This window comes from Paramacrobiotus metropolitanus, unplaced genomic scaffold (genome assembly GCF_019649055.1).
Source record: "Paramacrobiotus metropolitanus isolate TYO unplaced genomic scaffold, Prichtersi_v1.0 Parri_scaffold0000148, whole genome shotgun sequence".
In the NCBI taxonomy this organism is placed as follows: domain Eukaryota; kingdom Metazoa; phylum Tardigrada; class Eutardigrada; order Parachela; family Macrobiotidae; genus Paramacrobiotus; species Paramacrobiotus metropolitanus.
The window spans coordinates 213,505-235,789 of record NW_026570368.1 but is presented as its reverse complement, the minus strand read 5'-3'; the positions used below and the strand labels follow the sequence as shown (position 1 = coordinate 235,789).

The 22,285-nt window shown below is 43.1% G+C and overlaps 3 protein-coding genes across 3 annotated transcripts; all 3 read left to right on the top strand.

Annotated features, from left to right (window-relative positions):
- Positions 1-45: 45 nt before the first annotated feature.
- LOC129599554 (dachshund homolog 1-like) lies at positions 46-2,404 on the top strand. The gene is made up of 5 exons (XM_055497841.1): positions 46-293; positions 361-414; positions 785-1,000; positions 1,064-1,420; positions 1,872-2,404. The coding sequence occupies exons 1-5, from the start codon at positions 104-106 to the stop codon at positions 2,045-2,047; spliced, it is 993 nt and encodes a 330-aa protein (XP_055353816.1). The 5' UTR covers positions 46-103; the 3' UTR covers positions 2,048-2,404.
- A 1,153-nt stretch (positions 2,405-3,557) lies between these two features.
- On the top strand, positions 3,558-5,742 carry LOC129599577 (ELAV-like protein 2). The gene is made up of 4 exons (XM_055497861.1): positions 3,558-3,777; positions 3,842-4,002; positions 5,298-5,457; positions 5,531-5,742. Exons 1-4 carry the CDS (start codon positions 3,558-3,560, stop codon positions 5,740-5,742), a joined length of 753 nt encoding a protein of 250 aa, XP_055353836.1.
- A 10,182-nt stretch (positions 5,743-15,924) lies between these two features.
- Positions 15,925-17,320, top strand: LOC129599576 (uncharacterized). The gene is made up of 4 exons (XM_055497860.1): positions 15,925-16,245; positions 16,303-16,463; positions 16,927-17,086; positions 17,148-17,320. Exons 1-4 carry the CDS (start codon positions 16,026-16,028, stop codon positions 17,318-17,320), a joined length of 714 nt encoding a protein of 237 aa, XP_055353835.1. The 5' UTR covers positions 15,925-16,025.
- The last annotated feature ends 4,965 nt before the right edge of the window (positions 17,321-22,285 follow it).

Sequence of the window (22,285 nt, the reverse complement as noted above, 5' to 3'; positions counted from 1 at the left end):
AATACAGAGAAAATCGGCCGCTGAAAGTATATATAAGCGCGCGTACGAAGGAAGAATGCGCTCACTCATGGTTAAATATTTTTAAATAATTCCTTAGAAAAAAATGGCATCGTTGTTCGGTGTAGCGTTAGTAGTGCTCCTCGGAGCGTCGGGTGCTTTATCTCAAGTTATCAGTGGGTCATCATCGTGCAGCTGCAACTATGGACCGTCGTCTTACGTCTCCGTCTGCGGATCCGACGGGGTGACCTATCCCACTGTCTGCGCGTTAAATGCGGCGCAACAGACCAATTTCAGTACGCACGCCAACTAAAATCATTATATTATTGGAATAGGCACGCCTAATTATTTATTTATACATAGATCTGGGCATCCGCGGAGTGGGAGCGTGCTCGGCCGTCAACCAACAGAACACAAGTATGCCACTGACAGCCGGCATTAATATTTCTTAAGATAAATTAATTTAAACTTCCTTTGATTAAATTTTCGTTTCCTTGCATTTTGCACTTGATAATGTATCGATCCTTTATATTAATATTTTATTTTGTTTTATTGATTATTCTCCTAATTATATTTTAGGTTAAATAATTATATTTTATTTATTTCCGAATAATCTATGTTGAAAATATACTTGCAGTGCATTTGATTGTAAAGTAGTATGCATTTTGCGCATTTTGTAGAATTTTTATATATGTATATAGTTAAATAAAAATTATAACTATAAAAATGGTATATTCTAAAAATTTATTTTTACGTTATAAATTAGTATATGTGCATTTCCTTGCAGATTTTGCACGCCGCTGCCCCGCCAACGGAGGGGGAATTGTGACAGCGCCCCCAACGCAGCCCACGCAACCGCCCACCCAACCTCCGACCACCCAGCCACCCCCGACGACTCCCACGACCACCACCCCACCACCGACCACCACCACGACGGCGACCACACAACCCACACCCGGATCACCGCCGCCCATCGTCCCGTTCGCTGCCCGGCCCAATTTCCGTAAGTAACGTAACACTAACCACTCTGACTGCAACCCATTCTAACAACAAACCCGTTCTTTAGCCGGACGCAGCAAGCGCCAAGCGCCTGCCATTGATGACCGCCACTACGGTTACGGCGGGGGTAATTACGGGTACAACGACTATTACGGCGGCGGTTATGGTGGCGGTTATGGTGGTGGTTACGGACCGAGCTATGGCTACGGAAACAATTACTATAACCAGCCGTACTACGGAGGCGGATATCCGTCGTATAACTACGGCGGATATTACAACCAACCTTACTACCCCCCATCGTACTACTACGCGCCGGTGATTGTCCCGCTGCCCTATATCTTCTCCAGCACTGTCTGCTTCAGCAACGGCACTACCGTCACCGCCAGCTCTGACCGCATCCGCTGTGCGGTGGCTACCAATCCCGGTAAAACTTATACATACGGAATACTTCATATAACACATTTATTTATTTAGGTACGTAATACTGACATACTTTTTGACCTTTTATTATATATATTTTTTATTTATTTCTAATATAGTTATATATTATTATTACTATTCTAATATAGTTATATGAAAATATCTAAAAAGTTAAATAATCTGTCTAAAATTATGCTTTCATTCATTTTGTAAACCTTTCACTCGGGTGTTCTTGATTTAAATATGATTATTAATATACTTTAATTTATTTCCGTATATAACTATTACATTCGTTTGCTTACGCGTAATATTTAGCGATATATGCTTATTTGTATTTTTCCATTTTGCACCTCTATATGTACCTCGTATATTATATTAATTTATTTACTTTATTGTGCGCGAATGACTGCACCGTACAATAACAATAACAATACACTATAACATGCGCTTGGCAGGCTTGTCCATCCGTTGCCACACCAGCTGCGCGCAGTGCGCCAGCCGTCCCGTCTGTCCCGTGCCGCAGCCTGGCTCGGTCACGCCCGCCCCGGTTACCGTCCCACCCGGCGGCACTCCGCCACCGCAAATCGATCCTTTCTCCATTATTACACGACTCTTCCAGTTCGATGAGTAATATTTTCATGCAGCTCGTTGATCACGCGTTATCAGTTGAGTTGACCTTTGGCTCTATTTTTCTGTCCTCGGTTTTAATGGAATTTCTTGTGTTAATTCGTGCGATATCGATATCGTAATACAATAATGTAATCGCTACTGGTGTGATGAGAAAATTGATGGTAACAATAATAATTATTTATTGATACTGAAGAGTTTTTGTAGCATGGGATTTTCTTGTTGCGTGAATTAGTGTAAAGAAATGATGAGCAGTGTGGTTCGAAAGTATTTACTTGAAATTCTTTGCATGGGTAATTTGACTACTTTGGATTCAAAAGGAACAAAAGAAGAAATAACATAAGCCCTTAATCATAATAAACATTTTTCGACCGCGCACTTTTTGTACCCAGTGCACACAAGAATTCAGCCTAATACGGATTTCCTTTAAGAATTGCACATGTTGACTGCCCGGGATGCGTTATTTCCGGACGCACACCTTTTAATGCGCATGAGAGATTTCTTTAAAAACAAGCTGGTATTTCTGTGGAATCGCTTCCCTGCCTGACAGAAATTGTTCTCAGAAAATCTCCAAGCTGACAGTTTAAAAGGAAGGAAATTCAAAGGCTTTCCGCGCTTGAAGCAATTGCAACCGCTCGGTGCACTGCGTAAAGCGAACTTTGCTTTACAGTCAATGTTTTAAAAAACTTCCGTTCTTTTCAATTTGCACAGAAAAATGCGTCGTAAATCGAACATAAAATACGACTAAGTGGTACGAATAAGTCCGGCAAAATTGAAAAACTGCCTACAAACTTTCACTATGTACTGTATTTACAGTATTTGGCGCGCAGCGCATATTTACCGTAAACCAAAAACACCGTGCAGATTTATGCTAATTAAAATGATTAAATTTGCTGACGAACACCTTTGAAGAAGCCAGACTAAATCGATAGCGCCAGTTATAATCCTATGGCGCGCGTTTCGTTCCTTGAAAATCCAATATCGGAAGAATTTAAGTTCAGGAATTACTTCAGAAAACCACTGCTGAAATTCCCAAAAGACAGTTTTCTGCTTGTCAGTGGATTGATTGTTCCGGTGAATGTACAGTAGTTTAGTTCTCGACTTCTCGTACAGTGTTTAGTCGAGCGGGCGAGCGAATATGTACAAAAAATATACTTATTCTGGCTGCGGTTGTACTACACCGCCGTATCCGGCTTCACGGTAGCGCAAAATCCGGATACGGAGCGGTGATATAGCCGGTTGTGCAATCGGCCGTTCTTTGTTCTCACTGACTTTCTATGGAAATGGCAGATCAGCCTGCCTGATAAGCGGATTTATCGGCTTAACGAAGGCTGGAGTCGTTTCTTCTGCAGCACTGCTCATTTTCACTGTCAGGTATTTAAATTCTTCATTGTCCATTGCTTACGCGTCTCGGGCACATCGCGTTTAATTTGCGCGTCAGGAATCGTGTCGGTGCTCTGTGCAACGCTGCGCTTATTAAATTTTATTTTTACTTTTGATTGTGTATTGTGTGAATGCTCGGCAGTATGGCCGACACTAGAGCTGGAGTGGCGGATCTTCCCGCTGAGACGGAGAGCGTGGATCAGCAGGTGGACCGGCGCAAGCTGATTGTCACCCACCTGCCTATGGCCGTGCGAGCGACCTTCCTGCGCAACATTTTTGGCACACAGCGGATTCTGGGTGAACACGGCACGCTGGTGGAGTGCCGCGTGGCGATGCGTACCGACGCGACAGGTAACGACATTACTGCATGCTGAATCCGCACTGTGCATGTAACCGGCGGTGGTTGGTTGAGTAGGTCGGGAATTCAGCCGCGGCTTCGGATTTCTCACCTACAGCCACGAGGAGGCGGCCGCCCGCGCCATTGAGCTGCTCAATGGATTCTGTCTCATCGAGACCGCCGCTCCTTGGGAGGTAGACGATCATGGGAATCCCAAGCGCAAAGCCAAAAACTTAAAGGTAAGTAGGCTTTGGTTTTTTCGGCCGATATAAATTATACACATAAGGAAATGCGTTATTTTAGAAAAAATTGTCTTATCTTATTCTGTTAACGAGTGTAACCGGAAACTAATGTAGAGAAAAAATATGAATATGCTGAAGAAGTAAATACAGTGAAACCTCATCGTACGTACACCCCGAAGAAACGTACACCCCTCTGTTACGTACGAAAAATTCTGTACCGAATTACGTCGTAGACTAAAGTACAGGGAGGAACCTCTACGTAACGTACACCTCAGCGTTGCGTACACGTACCCTTAATCTCTGTACCGCATAAGTATTTGACTGTACGCAGTCACCTCGTGAATGCGTACGCCGTTATTTCGGAACTGGAGATTTTCAACTTTTTGATGGTAAAGTTGTGAGAATCCAAAGAAGCAAAGAAAACTGTACTCGAAATTGCTAGACTTTTGTATCCTGACCGGTGAGTAAGGCTTTATTAATGTTTTCTGCTAAAAGTGTGCGAGAGAATTGTTTTCGAGTGTTTATATACAAACAGATTGATGCAATTCTGTATGTTAACTAATGAAATCCGTGTATTTTATGCATTGCACGGTATGTGCAGAGCATTTCGTATTGGGGCAGTGCCCCTAGTCTACAGTCACCCCCCAGGGGCCTGGGGGTAGCTAATTTGAATTCGGTACAACCCTGAATTGCGTACGAAATTTTCCGTACGGAGGTGTACGTATTTCAGAGGATTCACTGTAACAATATTTAAATAGCAATAATACGAATTAATAATAATATTTTATAATGATAATAGTTTATAATAATAATATTTTATAAATAATAATTAAATCAGATTATTATGTACTGTATAATACAAACCCGGTCCGAGAATTTTAGACCGGTGTAAGCGGGATATTTCGGAAGCGTGGGCTTGAGCCATTCAAGGCTGTACAGCCTACGCCAGTGCATCCAGTGTAGAATAGAATAGCACTCTTTAATTTGCGCTTGGTCACGCCCAAGCCCTCTTTAATTTGCGTTTGGTCACGCTTGGTATTACAGCAGCTGAAATTATTTTTTTAATAACACTAACTACCCAGTAGATATACTACCTTTCTGCAAAAACTAAGGTTTTTCTGAAGGGGGAGCCTCCCTATGTTCACTGGTGAGCAGTAAAAAGTAACGCCAATAATCTTTACTGTAAAATTTACGACCGAAAATAAATAATAATATATAAGTATTTCGGTACAGTATGGAACTAATTAAAAATTGTATTTTTATGCATTTATTTGTAAGTTGTCTTTCTGCAGGTGGCGTATTGCCGCCCGCCCGGCGAGGCGCATCCCCACAGCAACCTGTTCGTCACCGGGATTCCATGTGCGTGGCAGCTGGCGGATCTGCAGCGCCACTTCAGTCAGTGGGGCGGCACTATCACCACCGCCAAAATCGCCCCGCGCACCTGTCCCTGCAGTAAGTATATTTAATTCTTAGAATTATTTTATTAGGTTATGCGCTGATGACCTTTAGTGATCTTTGCTTGCAGACGGCGGCGCTCGGCCTTGCGAGCAGACGAACTGGGGTTTCGTCCGCTTCGCTCGCCGGGAGGAGGCTATGATGGCTCGCGACGAATGCTTCAAGTTGAGCGAAGGTCCGTCCAATCCGTCGCTCCTACTACAGGTCACACTCCTGAACGACGCCGATCCGCGCTTCCCCCACGCGGAAACCGCCACTGCAGCTGGTAGTGGCCACCAATAACGGCGCTGCTGACAGCCTGGTTCACCGCTGTGCTAGTCCTCATTGATTTTTGTTACGCGCTCTTTTATTACGCACTCGGCGAATAATTAATGTTAATTTGTTTTACTTGCGTTTCAAGTGTAACGCGTAGTTGTGCGAGTTCATGCTCGCGTAGATTTATTTATTTTTATTACAGTTATTTATAGAATTTTTATCGGTCTTTCTGTACCATAACAATGCCGACATGTGCACTGTCAGGCACGGATATTAAATTATTAATAATAAATAATATTAGGTTCATGCGCACAGACGAGCCCAGATTAATTACACGTATTCGAATGACAAAATAGATTTCTTTGCAATTAAGTGCTTATATCTAGTATTGCGCACAATCTCCAAGTACTGCTAAAATGCATTCGGTTTATTTCTTATTACCAGTGCAGACTGCAGACAAGGTCATTGGAACCATTAACATAAAAACAAAAGGCCATAAGCACTGGAATTTAAGTTCACGGCAACCAATTTCATAGGGAGAAACGTTAATCGCATTTCACAGGAATAAACGTTAATCGTATTGCCGGTTTTCCCACGTAATCGCGATACCGGATGCGTGATTGTTGTGCATGCGCTGTATCGTTGTAAATCACCGGCTACTTATCGCTATTTTGTGCGCTTTTCGGAGTCTAAGCAGGGCGCAGTCCGAGGGAAACCGAGAAACGGCTGAAAAGGCGCCGATGGGGGAATCGAACCCCGGCTACGTCGTTAGATCCGCGTAGGCAGTACCACTGCACCACGGCGCAATACGTTGAAATCCTTTGAAAGATTTTGTCGCTGTACGTGAGCCGCTTCTCCGCTCACACCCCCTTTGCAGCTTTCGCTACGTCCTCGTAGCGTGATGAAGCGATCCTTTTAAGCGGCGGCTCCGGCTCACCGCATCCTCCATTCATTTTATCCTTTTATTCGTTTTTGCTCTGTTCCTCCCGTTCGAGGTTAGCACACCAGTCTCATACCATAGGTCCGTGATCGAACCACGATCTGCTACCATCTAAGCAGGGCGCAATCCGAGGGAAACCGAGAAACGGCTGAAAAAGGCGCCGATGGGGGAATCGAACCCCGGCTACGTCGTTAGATCCGCGTAGGCAGTACCACTGCACCACGGCGCAATACGTTGAAATCGTTCGGGCAGTTTTTTTAAAAATCGGTACAGATCGGTAAATCGGTTCTACGGGCACTTTAATGCATGTTTAATTGTACTTTGCCTTTCATTTAGCGGAACGAAAATGATGTTATGGGTTTTGTTAGCTGATATTCTTGTATTAATTACACTGTCCAATACGAACCTCAATAAAGTACTTGTTTGTTTAATTTATGGGAAATGTTACCTCGAAGTCACTTAGGTCTGCGCGCTATATAAGCAACCGAATTCTTGCGGAAGCACTTGTGAACATACAGGTCTATGGGAGATGCAATTCTGTTTGGGGTCATCTCATGTACCAATCACGTAAAAGGTTAGCTGAGCTATTTTTTATTTACATATCATTACTTTATGCATTATTATATATTATTACTGGCCTGTTTGGGCAGCTGCGTAAATCAATTTAAAAATATTTCTGTACTTCGGTTTATTTTCCATTTCGCCCTTTTCCAGTGTAACTTTTCATTGCGGATCCGAATATGTATATTAAAATATAGAAAGTTGGAAGCGGCAATAATTGGCTAACAGGTTAAAATCGGAATGGGGTAATAGGCACTTTTAGAGGGTTTTTAACGGACCTTTCAGAAAATTCTCCAACTGGTATTTTTCCATGGAAATTTTTATATACAGTACTATTGAGTGGCCTACAAGGTGTGTGATATGTGTAAAGTATGATTTCTTATAATACAGGTGTTTTCTTGTCTGCCCCGTTCACCGTACACCGATACACCGGCGCGTACCGGACTCCGGTTGGTGTCGTTGAGCGTGTACTCTAAACTAATTCAGAAAACTTGTTTCAATAAGTACATCAAATAAATATCAATAATGAAATAGTAAATTTTATAAATAACCAAAACGAATTAAATACTCGTACATTAAATTAAGCGTATAACGGCGTATTTACCGCGAAGAGCAGCGTCTGGGCGGTGTCGCTGTCTTGGCCGGGTTAGCGGCAAGATGGTCGTGTATAATCGAATGGGTGTCCAACAGCAGACCGCGCTAAAGGTCAACACCGTCAGCACAGCGACCGCCCCCGGCGCTGGTCTCCGGGCTGTCCGTCCATTTTTACACGACTCCTCCAGCTTGTTGAGTTATACTGGCATGCAGCTTATTGATCACGAGTTGACCTTTTGCTCCGTCATCCTGCCGTTGATTTTAATTAAATTTATGGTGTCTATCGTACGATGATACTGCAGTGCTCTAATCGTTACTGGTGTGACTAGAAAATTAATGGTAATTTATTAATACTGAAGAATTTTGTAACACTGGATTTTCTTGCTGCGTGAGTTACTGTAAACAAGTTAAGGACGCAGTGTGGTTGAAAATAATTTATTTAAAATCGTTCACACAGGTATATAATGTGACTATTTCTAAATATAAAAAAGACAGAAAGAAAAATAACAGAAGTCGTTAATCTGCACGGCATTTGTATTCCAGAAGAAATCAGCCGGATAAGGATTTCCTTTAACAATCGCTATGTCGACTGCCTGGGAGACGCATAGGCCCAAAGGGTTCAAGACGCACACCTCCAAAAGCATGCGAGCGATTTCCATCCGAATAACCTGTGTTTTTGTGCAAATGACTTAGCTGTTAGCATAAATTATGTTTCAAAAAAATCTCCAAACTGTCCATTTCAAATGGAGAAAATTCAGAGACTTCCGGCACTTGTCGCAGTTGCAACCGTCCGGTGTAGCAGTAAATTGCCTGTTACAATAGTACGAGTATATGAAAATTTCCATTATCTTACTTATTGATTTTCTTCACAACAAATGACTTTCCCTGCAATTCTAAAAAAGTAAAAATTTGTTGAACATGGTCGAATTCACTTACTGCCTGAAAAATCCTAGCTCTTAATCTGCAAACAGCCGATAAAATAAATCGGTACACCGCGCATAATTACTGTATATTAATTAAACTGGGTAAATTTTAACCACCCGCTGTCATCCTAATCATGGGACGCGCGTTCATTTCCTTGAAAATACACTAAAGAAAGAAGGTGAGGTGTGGGGATAATCGACCGAAGCGAAGCGAAGGTCCTCTGTGTTCAAGGGGACTGGAATTTTGTCTGTCCGTCGGTCACGCACTAATCTGTCCGTCAGTCACATAAAAATAATAAAATTAAAAAGAAGATAAATATAAATAAAAATTAAATGTATTAAAAAATTATACATAGTATTTATTGTATGAATAATAAATTTAAGTATTATAGAAAGCATACAGTAAAACTTAAAACCTATAAGTACACAATACGGCGCTTTTGTCTGTCCGTCGGTCATGCATAATATTCCCGTCGGCCTCGCACTAAAGTGACTAAACCACTGAATATCCAGAAACGTATTACTTTGAGTATTTTCACGAGTTGTTGTTATAGATACGTATAACAGCGCTTCATGGAGTAAAAATCAATAATAATAATTATTTACAAGTATCGGTCGCGCTAGCGCGCGACCAGTTGTGTTCGAGGTATGGAATCGTGAATGAGAATAGAAAATAGTTATATACTGCGTAGTGCGTACAACAATAAAATAGTTTTTTATATAAATAATAAATAAGTTTACTAGAAATGTTTCAAATGTAAAACCCCAGCGAGGCCAGCTATGAAAATATTTTAAACATGTAGAAATGCGGACAGCTTTCTGGTTAAATTCGACTGGTTTTATAAAAAATGTGAAAACCTCCGTAATTTTTTTTTGATTGTCCTCTTCACGTTTTTAATATAACGTTGTATTACTGTACCGATTTATCTAACTCAAAACTTGAATTTTTTCGGTACGACAGATAGCATTTAAACGGTGATAAAATGGATTGAGTGGGATCATTTACACAGTGCTCATAAAAAGCCATTCAGCCAATATTTCAGCGCAGAATTAATGCAAACTTGTGGGAAACAACTACAGGGTGTTCGCGCCAAGTGTGGACAGTTGCACAAAATAAATTTGATTATATTTCTGTAAGTAGTTTCAACATTAACTTTCCACTTTTCTTATGTACCTTTTCACTGCGGACAAAATAATAATAAAACCGCAGTCTTCTAACGTGTTAATAAGGGGCGAGGTGAATAGCGGGCGAGAAGGGTGAATAGCGGGCGTTTTTAGTGTTTTTATAATTGCCCTTCTAAAATATTCAAGAGGTGACCTTTTTGTAAGGACTTTTTTAAAAACTAGTGAGGGGCCCAAAAGGTGTTCTCTGTGGGTAAGCAAAAGGATCTTGCGCTATCCGTGATCGTGGAAATTTTGAAAAAAAGGTATATCGCCCATAGACCTGTATGTTGAAACTTAAAAGCCACCTTCAAAAGAAAGTGGTTGCCTGGAGAGCGCGGCCCGCGTTGGGGTAAGATGTCAGCAATTCAATGAATGGTAGAAATGTGCCACTGTAAGACCACTTCATTAGTTGACAGTTCTCAACCACCCACAATTTTTAAAGATTATTAACTGATCATGAATATTTCTTATCAAGCAGTGCGATGTTTGTGGAAAAATTGAAAATCAAAATTCGGCTCCCGATCCCTGCATATTAGCTTCTGGTGCAGAAATATGACTAAAAAAGTTGCTGTAGATAAAGAACGATCATATAAAAATAGCGAAAGCATTTTGGGGTTCAACGGTAGCAGCTGGGAATTTTTTGTTACTGTCCACACTTGGCGCGACCGACCTGTAATAGCAGCTGCTCAATGTGACCTCGCAGGCTGCATCTTTAGCTACTAAGATTTTCAGTCATTCAGTCAAGATCTTCAGTATTTAATAAAAATAAAAATAATTAAATATATATTGGATTTAGAGGTTATTGAATACCCAAGCTTCCACCAGTATTACAGAGCAACGTAGGCTAGGGAATAACCAAGATACCGAGTGAGTGAGTTAATCAGTCGCTACGTAAGTGTATACGGTAAACGGGCCGCCGTCCGGCTTCTAAAATTTAAACAAATTAGATACTATATAATATAGACACTTCAAACCGTGAGATATTAAGGTACTCAAATTTTAAGATATTTTTATAGTTTTAAATTCTGGAGGTTCAAAAATTAGAGGTAACGGCCCCGCTGCGCGGGGCCGAGTCGAAATATTTAGAAATATTTAGAAATTCCGGAAATGTAAAAGCTTTGGAGCTGACTAAAAAAAACTTGAAACAAAAGCTAAAAAAGCTAAAAGCTAGAAAAAGTATCGGTAAGAGCTAAAAACTGAAAGCTAAAAAAGCTAAACGCTAAAGACTACAAGCTAAAACGGTAGAAAAACAAAGTTAAACAAACACAAAGCAGCCCAATAAATAGTACAGTACTCGAAGTGCTAATAATTAAGAAATTTAGTTATACTGCATACAGTCAAGCAAGTGAAGTTAAATCGTTATTTTATAAACGCCAGCCAGTTATATATTGAATGTGAAACTGCTTTAAATGTGCAGCAGCAATTCTCCTACATTTAAAAACATGGGTTGCTAGGTTTCGAAATATATAATCCAACAACCATAATAATATAATAACTTTCTAGAAGCTAACAACATTTAAATACTACAGCTTACGTACTACTGCCTTTAAGTGCTGACAACCTTTAAGTACTACAACATCTAAGATTTTTTTAGACCTTCTCCAAAACTTAAGATTCTTTTAAAGATAAAGGTAGGAACATTTATCCGAAGCTCTATTTTATAAAATTAACAACTTATTAAAAAAGTCAATGTTGATTTAGGAGATAATTTCCAAAACTAACAACCTTTAAGTACTAACAACCCTTAAGGGGGTCACCGGACTCGGCTGGCGAATCCCATTTCCTAGTGTTTGATTGGTCGTTTTCTCTTGGGTCCTCCGCGCATTTGTTTTTTGTTCTTTTTTTATTTTTAGTCTGTGATTTTACATTTTGGGGGACTGGTTTGTACTGGTTTCAGCGAATAATTTACAGTTTACTCGGTGGTTTAGTCACCTTAAAAAATTTCTTGGTGCGACCAAAAACAACTGCATCCTTCTGGTAATGAAGTCGAAAGCTCTCAAATTTTACGCACGGTTTACTCCCTGAACTTTGCATGTTAAGCCTCTGCATTATTACCGGCGTTACCTTTTATAATAGGCCTATTGTGGTCGAAGAATTTAAACGATCTAAATTTGATTTAGAAAAACAAACAAATGCTTCGAAAGAAAGTTTTGAAAACATTCCTTTACAAAGTTACTCAAATATGTGCAAAAGCTGCACCCAATTACCCATAGAGCTTACTAGAGAAATTTCAAAAAGCTCCCTAAAATCGCGGAAAAATAAATCTTTAATACTTGTGTTCGTACTGCGTAGTGAGTGCGTACATACGGTATTAACAAATAATATATAAAACAATAATATTATATTAAGTATTAACAGCCGCGCTACAATTGCTGAATTTCAGATAGAGAGAGAGAGATGGAAAGAGATTGTTACCGGCAGAAAGGTGGGTGGATCGGTGCCTCGGTGGTTGCACTTTTGCCGGTGAAAGCGATCAGCTACGATCGATTTTTGCAGATACCTGTTACAGATTCATTAGACCATGCCTAGAAACGCAGAGGGAAATTACGTAGAAGCACCCTCCGTAATATGAGCCCTCCATGAGGTGTTCTAATTATTTATGGCCCAGGGCGTATGCCGTAATTCAGTAATTACGTTACAACAGTCGATCAGGGTAAGCGTCAGTACCATCGGGTTGCGTAACACTAGAGAGTGTACCCGGCAGGAAGGTGGGAGGATGGATGATGGTTGTTCAATGAACTCGCATTCACCTGCCTAGCTGCCGGTTAAAAGCGCGCTCTCAGCCATATGGCTACTTCTAAAGGAACTTTTGGCATCTAGCTACAAATTAAACATGTAGCAATATTACGCAAAATCAATGCGCAATTCGCATGCAAATACTTTAGTAATTATTTTTTGAACTCTTACAATTACTCCAGTTCATTCATAATTTTTGCCGTTCTGGTAAACACCAAGCCTCTTCAGCTTTATTTTTTTTGTCGCAGTTGTGACTGCCATTGTCGGAGTGGGTGACGTGGATGACGAATCCTCGAAGAAGGAGGTGATGAATGTCTGCAAGTAATCCAGATTGACAACAAATGGACACCGCAAGCAACAACCGCTATTTTCATGGAGTATTTTCCTTATTTGAGGTACAACTTGTGCTTCCATTTGCAACATTTGGTCACCTTCCCGTTTCTGCCGGTAACGTAGTTAGAATACTTGTACCCTTGATGACGAATTAGCCGCACCGTTTCCGCCGCCATATTCCAACTCAAAATTCCGCTTTAAAAAGAAATTGTTAAACAACTTTAAGCGCTTTCAAAAGAAGGAATTTCTTTGTGGGTTTTTATGTCGTTGTGTTTTTAGTGATTCTGTGTGTGGACATCCGAATATATACACAGACGGAAAACCAGTTGCCACTTAACCCGACCCAAAAGCACAACCAGTCCCAGTGCAACGATCCCATTCCAAAGAATACTGGAACGTCGAGTGACTATGTCGAGTATCTGCAAATCTCTTTTTGCTATATGGGGCTATTGGACTATAGGACTAGAAAATGCGGGGCTGTTGGACTCACGGCAGTAAATAGTGTTTAATACCGCGAGTCCAATAGCCCCGTGTTTACTAAACACCGTTGCATTGGTTATCTTCACACTGATTTTCCGCTCTATGGAAGACCATCACTGGGAACATGAGAAGTAATGATTACTGAGATGCTTTACGGACTGCTCTGCATCCATCTGGTGGCCGTTGCTCATCACCGCAGCAACGAGGTGGCAGTTTTTCGTTTCCGCTCTGATAGAAATTTAATTGGTTTGGCATGAGATGCCGTAACAAAAAACTGCGGTTAATATGGTAAATGTAGCCAAGACAACCCTTGCAGAAACAGGTTTTAACGAGATCGCTACTTAAAACGCTGGTAGGTTGAAAAATGCTAGCACAAGGATTTAATGGCAAGAAAGTACCCGGGGATCCGATTGTCGGCTTCTTGGCCAAACACAGTCACTAAATATGGCTGTTCTTTACGTTAAATGAAGTAACAATTTTCTCTATCCGAAATACGTAACAGCGAGGCAAATTCAAATGTTCGTTTCCAGGCCAACCCAACGCCAAAAGTCAATGCGAAAACCGATGGTAATGACCATCGTGATACGGCAGTCCAGCGTATTATAATGGTAGTTTAAAACTTGGTTTTTGCGGCCCAAATACTCCGTACAGCGGTAAAACAACCCATGGAAAATTTTCGACGATACATACATAGAACGATCGTTAGGACGTTGATAGGTAATAACTACGGCAGTAAACTACGATAGCGGTAGTATATAGATGTAGATACGAGTCAGCAATCGTAAAACTTTATCGATCGATATCTGCAAGGCGGCTAGTTTTGACCGACGGTAAAATGACTGTCACCGGTGAATAGGGTGGGCGAATATGTACTGTCAAATCGGCAGTCTCCTGCGTTGACCCTGTTAGCAGTTGACTCCTAATGGAGGCTGCCGCGTACCGCTTCGTTTGTTCGGCTCAGAGCCTCCGGTACTCTGCTACTCAACTATCGTCAAAGTGATTAATATGATACAGTGGCTGAAGGAAATCGAATGGCAGGGGATAAAAGGTGGCACTGGCAATTGCCACCGGCAGTGGCAGTTGCCACTTCGCGTTCTGGCAAGCGATAAAACGGGGCAACCGCCGAAATCTTTGAGAAATGAGATTAAAACTGAGATTCTGCCATTAAAAAGTTTAGAAGGAAGTAAGTCGCCTCTATACAACCGATCTATCGCCATTTGAGCTTGAGGCAATCCGCTATGGTGCACTGGAGCAAAAAAGCACTTACATTTCGAAGATTTCTGGCTCTGGATTTATTTTTTTCGAGGTCCTTAAATTTCTTGGCGCGCATCAACTTACGGCTTTTGCTGCCCGATAAATTGCAAAGTCTAGCCTGCCATTTTCATGCATTCGAGTTTCCTGACACTGTTCTTAAGCCCTTTCCTGCTTTTTTTAACCTCTCAGCGATGCCTGCCTTTTTGGTTGCGTGACATTTCTCTGTCTGTCTTTCTTTTATAAGGCAATCCCGGCCTCCGACCTCGGTTTGCATTCTCGCCGACCTGGTAGAACTTCAGTGCCCCTGTACTCTGTACCCAGTAAAAGAGTAAACGATACAGTAAAAGATACAAAAGTATTGCAATTTGCCACTGGCGTTTGTGTCAATCCGACAATTCAAACCGGATTCAGCATCCAGCACTACCGCATACATGTACAGGTAGGTGTCTTTTGTGACGGTGACCGCGCACAGCAATGCAACGCCTGAAGCCAACATTAAGTATATCCACAGAAGCGAAATAAATTATAACTAAGTTTGTTTACCATTTCCAAACGCATTCACAAAGTTGCACAGATGCTGGCCGGAGTCAGAGGCCGAGGTTCCACTTGCAGACTGTTGCAGTTATTTTAAAATTTCTACCAGCCGGAATGTTAGCATTATATAACCGAAGAGGAATGGATAAAGTAAATCTGGGTAAGAAAGGGATAGCAGTCGCTCTTTCCTATGCTATGGTCCTGCTACGCTTCGGTCATACAGTGCCCGCAAAGCGAGTGCACTTTCCTAGATAATTATCTAGATAGCGAGTGCGCTTTCCTGTCATAACTACCGATGACGAATGGATAATACCGCGGACTGCGAAGACTGCTTGCTGCTCGTCGATTGATTCCTCCATTGATTGTAATTAAGTAGAATACTGATGCAGCATTTCGAGCGGGCGAAGCAAATTATTAGAAAAAATTTGAAAGAATGAGCTTGTATTCTGACTACGAATAATACGGAGAAATTGAGTTGCCGGCTGTGCTACGCCCGCGCGAAGCAGGATACGGCGTGGTCGTACATCCTGTTGTGCAATCGGCCGTTCTTTGTTTTCGTTGACTTCCAGTGACACTCGTAGATCGGAATTCCTGATACAGCGGCTTTATCGGCTTTAGCAAGGCTGCAGTCGTCTGTTCTGCAGCAATGCTCACTTTCACTTTCACGTGTTTTGGATTCAGCAGTGTTGATTGCGAACGCGTCCGTGCCACATCAGAAATTGTGTTGGTGTTTTGTGCAGCGTTGTGCTTTTTGTTAGAGGATCGGTTTCTTCTAATTGTTTATCGTGAGGATGCAACGCAGCACGGCCGACGGTGCAGCGGGAGTGGCGGATCTTCCCGTGGAGATGGCGAACGCGGATCAGCAGGTGGGCGGACGCAACCTGATCGTCACCCACCTCCCCATCGCCGTGCGTGCGCCTTTCCTGCGCAGCATCTTCGGCACGCGGCGGATCCTCGGCCCGGACGCCACGCTGGAGGAGTGCCGTGTGGCCATGCGAACCGACGCGACAGGTAACGGTCCCATTGTGCGCTGAATTTTGCCCTGGGTAACTGTCATTGGTTGAGCAGGTCGCGAAACCAGCCGCGGCTTCGCCTTCGTGACGTACAGCCACGCGGAGGCGGCCGCCCGTGCGATGGAGCTGCTGGACGGATTCTGTCTCATTGAGACGGCTGCTCCGTGGGAGGTGGACGCCGACGGCCGTCCCAAGCGCAAAACCAAGCGCTTAAAGGTAAGCTTCAGCGTTTCGCAGTTTTAGCTGACTTAAATTATTTCTGTTAAAAATGTTTTAATTAAAATACAAATTACGATTGTAACTATTTAAAGTGTAACTGTAAATCAATGTATCTGTAAATGTAAAGCATACACAAACTGTAAGCGCGAAATAAATCTAAATAGAGGTTTCAGTTGTTTTTTTACCGTCTAAATTTCAGTTGTGAAGTAGTGTGCCCGCGCTTGCACTTTTTGTTATGTTGATGGCTACTGCTTATTAAAGCGATGGTTGCATTTTTGTGCAATCATTTTTGTTTTAAATACGCTGCTGTATTCTTATTTATTCTTATTTAAAGCTTGATCTGAAATACTGTGTATTCTGGAGAACGGTTGTTGTTGTGTCTGCTGCCTCGAATTAGTCTCTCGCCCAATGTGTGTGGACGTTCAACCATTAAACCTATTTATAATATGTCATTATTCAGGTGGCGCATTGTCGCCCGCCCGCCCAGCCGCACCGCCACAGCAACCTCTTCGCCACCGGGATCCCGTGTGCGTGGCGCCTGGCGGATCTGCAGCGCCACTTCAACCAATGGGGCGGCACCATCACCGCCAGCACGATCGCGCCACGCGACTGTCCCTGCAGTACGTTTATTCTACATTATGTTCAACGTTGCGGGTGACCATTAGCGGTGATTTCTCGTAGACGGCGGCGTGCGGCCCTGCAGCCGGACCAACTGGGGATTTGTCCGTTTCGCTCGCCAGGAGGAGGCCGTGACGGCCCGCGACGAATGCCACAAGATGCACGGAGATCCGTCAAATCCGCTGCTGCACGTCACGCTCCTGGACGACGCCGATCCGCGCTTCCACCACGCGTAATCCGTAGCGGCCCGGCAGCGGTTCTCAGCAACGGCGTCACTGACAGCTGATTTGCCGCGATGCTAGTCGCTCCTGTTTTTTTTTTCGCGCACGCCTTTTCGCTGCCATTTGCTGCGTCGATACAGTGATTCATCACTGTTTATCTTTTTACTTGCGTTTATCGTGTAGCGCGTCAGTGTTTTGCGAGTTTGTACTCGTAAAAATGTATTGCTTTTTCTCGGTCTTTCTGTACCACAATAATGTCGGTATAAATAATTTATTGGCAGTAGCCACCCAGTTAACAAATGTTGCACTACTTGATAGTTAAAATTTCAAGACGAAAAAAACAACTAAAGCCTGTCTTGTCTCGGGTAGCCGCCGGTACATAAAATATATATAGATATTGTGCTAATTAATATGCAAATTCAGATTAGCAACGCGGATTCTAAATCCTTTTTTCTTGACGTGGATTTACAGTACAGTACTTTTCGCTGTTTTGCTTACATTTGCAAAGTACATATAGCTTGTTATTCTACATGCGTAGAATATCGTTGCACTGGTGAACCAAAGAGCTCACAACGAATTACATCTGGTATGTGCGGAGAAACCTTTAATAACACACAGGCAGCTGAAGACAACAGAGGAACTACTGTACATAGTAAGCCAGATACCGGAAGCACTGTTGCTGCTCGGTCCGTTAAGACTGCTCGCATTCTCTGCAGAGCTTGGCCACACAAGGACAGCGCGAACATGTGAAGTGGTGTAGAATCAAAATTCTTAGAAATATCACGAAGATCACGCGTTGTCCTAAATTAAACAGCTTAAAAATGAAAAATTAAATGGGTGTCTATAGAAAAACCACAATGGAATGTTTTTATTTAATTAATAGCAGAAAAGGGTGGCTATAAAAAACAAGGTGCGAGAAGGGGTGGCTATAGTGATTTCCTAAATTAAAACAGCTGAGAATTAACAGTAAATAATCTGAACCATTAAACATTAATTAAGCAAAACGTGTACGCAATAAATACAAAATATTAGAGTACCGACGCAATCTCAAACGTTAACCAAATTTATACCTTTACATTAATCATGATTAATGTATGTAAAGTATGCGACAAACTTTCAATAATGACCACAATTACTAATTAATTAAATTAAGCACAAAAAAGCTGTTAAGGGCAAAAAAAAATTTATGCGTAGGCTCATGTATGAATATTTCAGTACCAACTGTGCTGTTGCTCCTGGCTTGTTTTCGCCACTCCCAAATACATTGCATTACGGAATCGTGCTGTTAATTATTACATGCATCCTGAAAAGCCAGAAACAGAGTTACAACAAAATAAATAAAAAATTTCAGACATACTTTACACAGTAATGTGAATTTCTCTATAATGTGAACGTACCGACATAACTGTACGATTCCATTAATTTTACAAAACAGATTTACAGTACTTGTAAGACACAATTCTCAAACTTTGTACAGTACTTCTGCATAATATTATCATTGTTTCATTCGAAGGTGTACATAAAAATGTGGAGTTGTAGACCGATATATACAGTTGAAGCAGTACAAGTACATACTCAGTAGTTTGTAGAGCACTGGAATTGCGGGAAGTGACCCAGTACATCGTTCCAAACTCGGGTACATGCACGAAAATTTTCAATTTGGCGCACTCAAAAACATTCTTTTGAGTAAATTATGGCGCTGTGTCGCGAAATGATTTGCAATATCTTTAGAACATGTTCGATCGCTGTACTCTCGAACCGGGTTTCCAGTTTCCGGCATTTCTGTGTCTTCGTTATCCAACTGCTGCCGCTAGCAAATTTTTTTCCGTCCTTGTGAATTGTAGTGATTTTTAAGTAAATTACGAGTAAAACAACACAGCATTTGGTAAGCAGCAGAAAGCCTCTTTGAAAACAGATAACACCGTAACCATAACGCAGTCAATGCCCATTGTAGCGGAAGCGCATTTTGATAATAATATATAGGACAACAACTGTAATTCAGATGGGCGTGGCCAAACGCAAATTAGAAGAATAATCGGTATAACTCAGTGAATTTACATCGGATAACCTTTATTTTTGTGATTGGGCTCACGTTTTTTGCCCCTGAATGACAAATTTCCCGTCATTCAGTATGGAGGGTGGCTACGGGACCTGAGTCTGGTAGATTGTTGTTCTCCAGAGGCTGTGTGGTGGCAGCTGTCCCGTAGACATCCAGCGACACACCAGCGGACTATTAGTAAGTTCCCCACAATTGGTCCCCTTAATTATGCCACTTACCGCATAACGTTTCCCTCACCATGCCTCAGTTTTCGTGTTCTGGCTGCGGTAAACTGTTGCCGGCCTGGGGATCTCATAGACCTGTTTGTCCCAAAACTCTGTCGCAGGAGCTGAAGCTGATCCCGGCCGCCACCGCCGCCATCGCCGCTCACTCGTCAGCCAATTCGGAAGGAGCTGCACCTACCCCACCTGCGGCCTCATCTTTTCACCCGCACAAAGAGCGAATACTGCGTCGCATTCTCCATGGTGCAAGACCTGCGGTGAGATCCGTGTTTCGGAAAGTGCTCCAACAGGTCGCCTCCAAGAATGACAGCCACTCGTGGATGAAGCTACTCCTTTTCTGTCCTAATGCCCTACGTCTCCCAGCTAAGGTGAAATCTGAGCGAGCAGCGTCACTTGCAACTGCTGTGAAGAAAAACCTTGCGCTTTATGACCAAGGTGCAGTTCTACCTCCCAACCCCCCACCACCTAGTTGCAAGAAACGTAGCAGCGAAGAGGATCTGGTTCGTCAAGTCGGCCAAAAAATCGACGATGGATCCATCTCTGGAGCAATGCAAGTTTTGTTGTCCACAGATTCGGTGGTGGACTGCACACCTGAAGTCCTCCAGAGCTTACGAGAGAAACACCCCACGTACGCCCCACCGTCTACGGCTCGCCACGCTGCGAGTACTCCCGCCGCGCCTGCAATAACCGCTGCAGAAGTTTTTTCTGCTATCCACACATTCCCGCGGGGCTCTGCAGCAGGTCCAGATGGCTTAAGGCCTCAACATCTGCTGGACTTGGTGGGATCAAAGCTGGACGACGACAGCGTTCCCTTTTGCGAAGCCATTGCCTCGGTGTTGACGCTGGTTTTACAAGGTAAAATACCCGCAGATATACGACCGATTTTCTTTGGAGGTAGATTACTGGCACTGCGACAGAAAGACGGCGGACTGCGCCCCATAGCGGTAGGACTGTCGTTGCGTCGTCTACTCGCCAAAATAATCTGCAACAGAATAGCGGACCGGGCAACCACCTTGCTTACTCCTCAGCAGTCGGGCTTCAACGTCCGGGGCGGAGCCGAAGCCATCGTCCACGCAACCCGACATTTTGTCCAGTCTTCACCGGAGGGCATTAAAGCGCTGGTGAAGATCGACTTTCGAAACGCCTTCTATACTGTTTCTCGAGAAGCGGTTCTGGAAGCTGTGCATACTCATTTTCCCGAATATGATGAATTCTTTTGGTCGGCGTATGGGCAATGGGCATCATTCCTCCCTGTTCATTGATCAAACGGTGCTGTCGTCAGAGTCTGGGGTACAACAAGGCGACCAGCTGGGTCCGCTGCTGTTCTGCCGGGTTTTGCTCCGCGTAATTGCCACGTTGAACACCGAGCTTAACGCCTGGTACCTTGACGACGGAATCCTGGGCGGTGCGCCGGCGATAGTGGCAGAAAACTTCAAACGGGTCATTGAAGGCGCACGTGCCATTGGTTTGGACATAAATGAATCCAAATGTGAGCTTTTTGTATCAGGAGGTTTCGAGACCGAACGGCTGGAAGTTGTTGATGATTTTGTTTCGCACTACCCACAACTCCGTGTTATGTCAAGCTCAACTTTAACTCTGCTAGGTGCCCCGGTTCTGGACGATGCGATTGGTGAAACTCTTGTCGAGAAATCAAGCGCCATAAAGAGAGCTTGCGAACGTTTACAACTCCTTCCTCGCCACCATGCGCTATATCTGCTTAGACACTGTTTAGGCGCCCCGAAGATAATCTATATGCTCAGATGTTGCAACGCTTGGAGACATCCAAAACTGCTGTATCAAATCGACGAGTCATTGCGCTCCTGTTTTCAAGAACTCAGTAACGTTCGCGTAAACCATGACGACTACCCGTGCTGGCGACAAGCGACTCTCCCGGTCAGCCGAGGAGGTATTGGCATACGTCGTGCGGAGGAATTAGCACTCCCAGCCTACTTGGCTTCGATTCACTCTGCATCTGATTTGTTATTGTCAATGCTTCCTACCTTTCCGGCAGTGTACGCCTCGGAAGTGGTGGAGTTATGGAAAACCAAAGCCCGGCAAGCAGAAGTTCCAAAAGTTGGCTTCCGAAAGCTCCAAAAAACATGGGACTTACCGCTCTGTAACGTGTCGGTTTCTGTTTTATTGGACCTGTTTCGCGGCGACGCAGTTAATACAGCCCGTTTTCTTGCGCAATCCCGACCCGAAGCCGGTATTTGGCTGAATGCGCTGCCTTCTGCAGGGCCTGAAAACTTGTGCTCACATAGCACAAAATGTGCTCACATAAAAGGCCATGTGCTCACCTAGATCGGAACTTGTGCTTAAAAATCACCAATACTCCCCTCTTCTGTGTAATTAAGCAGTTTCTAATCATTTTGTTTCAAAATTAAAAGTTAAAAAACAAATAAAAAGTACGCACTGAAGGATAACACAAACGCCAATCCGTACACATGCGTACCGCCTTCTCCTCCAATGTGCAGAAATGCAGATTTGCTGTGCAGATTTGCTAGTGCAACCACATTAATATTCAGACGAAAGTTGCGCTACTTAGTTCTGAAGTGAGTTATACGCACTACATCCAGATATGCGCATCTGCGCATTTGTTCCCGTAGTCGACCGAAGCGAAGCGAAGGTCCTCGATGTTCAAGAAAAGGGGCCTTTCTGTCACATCGGTCACGTCGGTCACGCACACATAAATTATTGCGC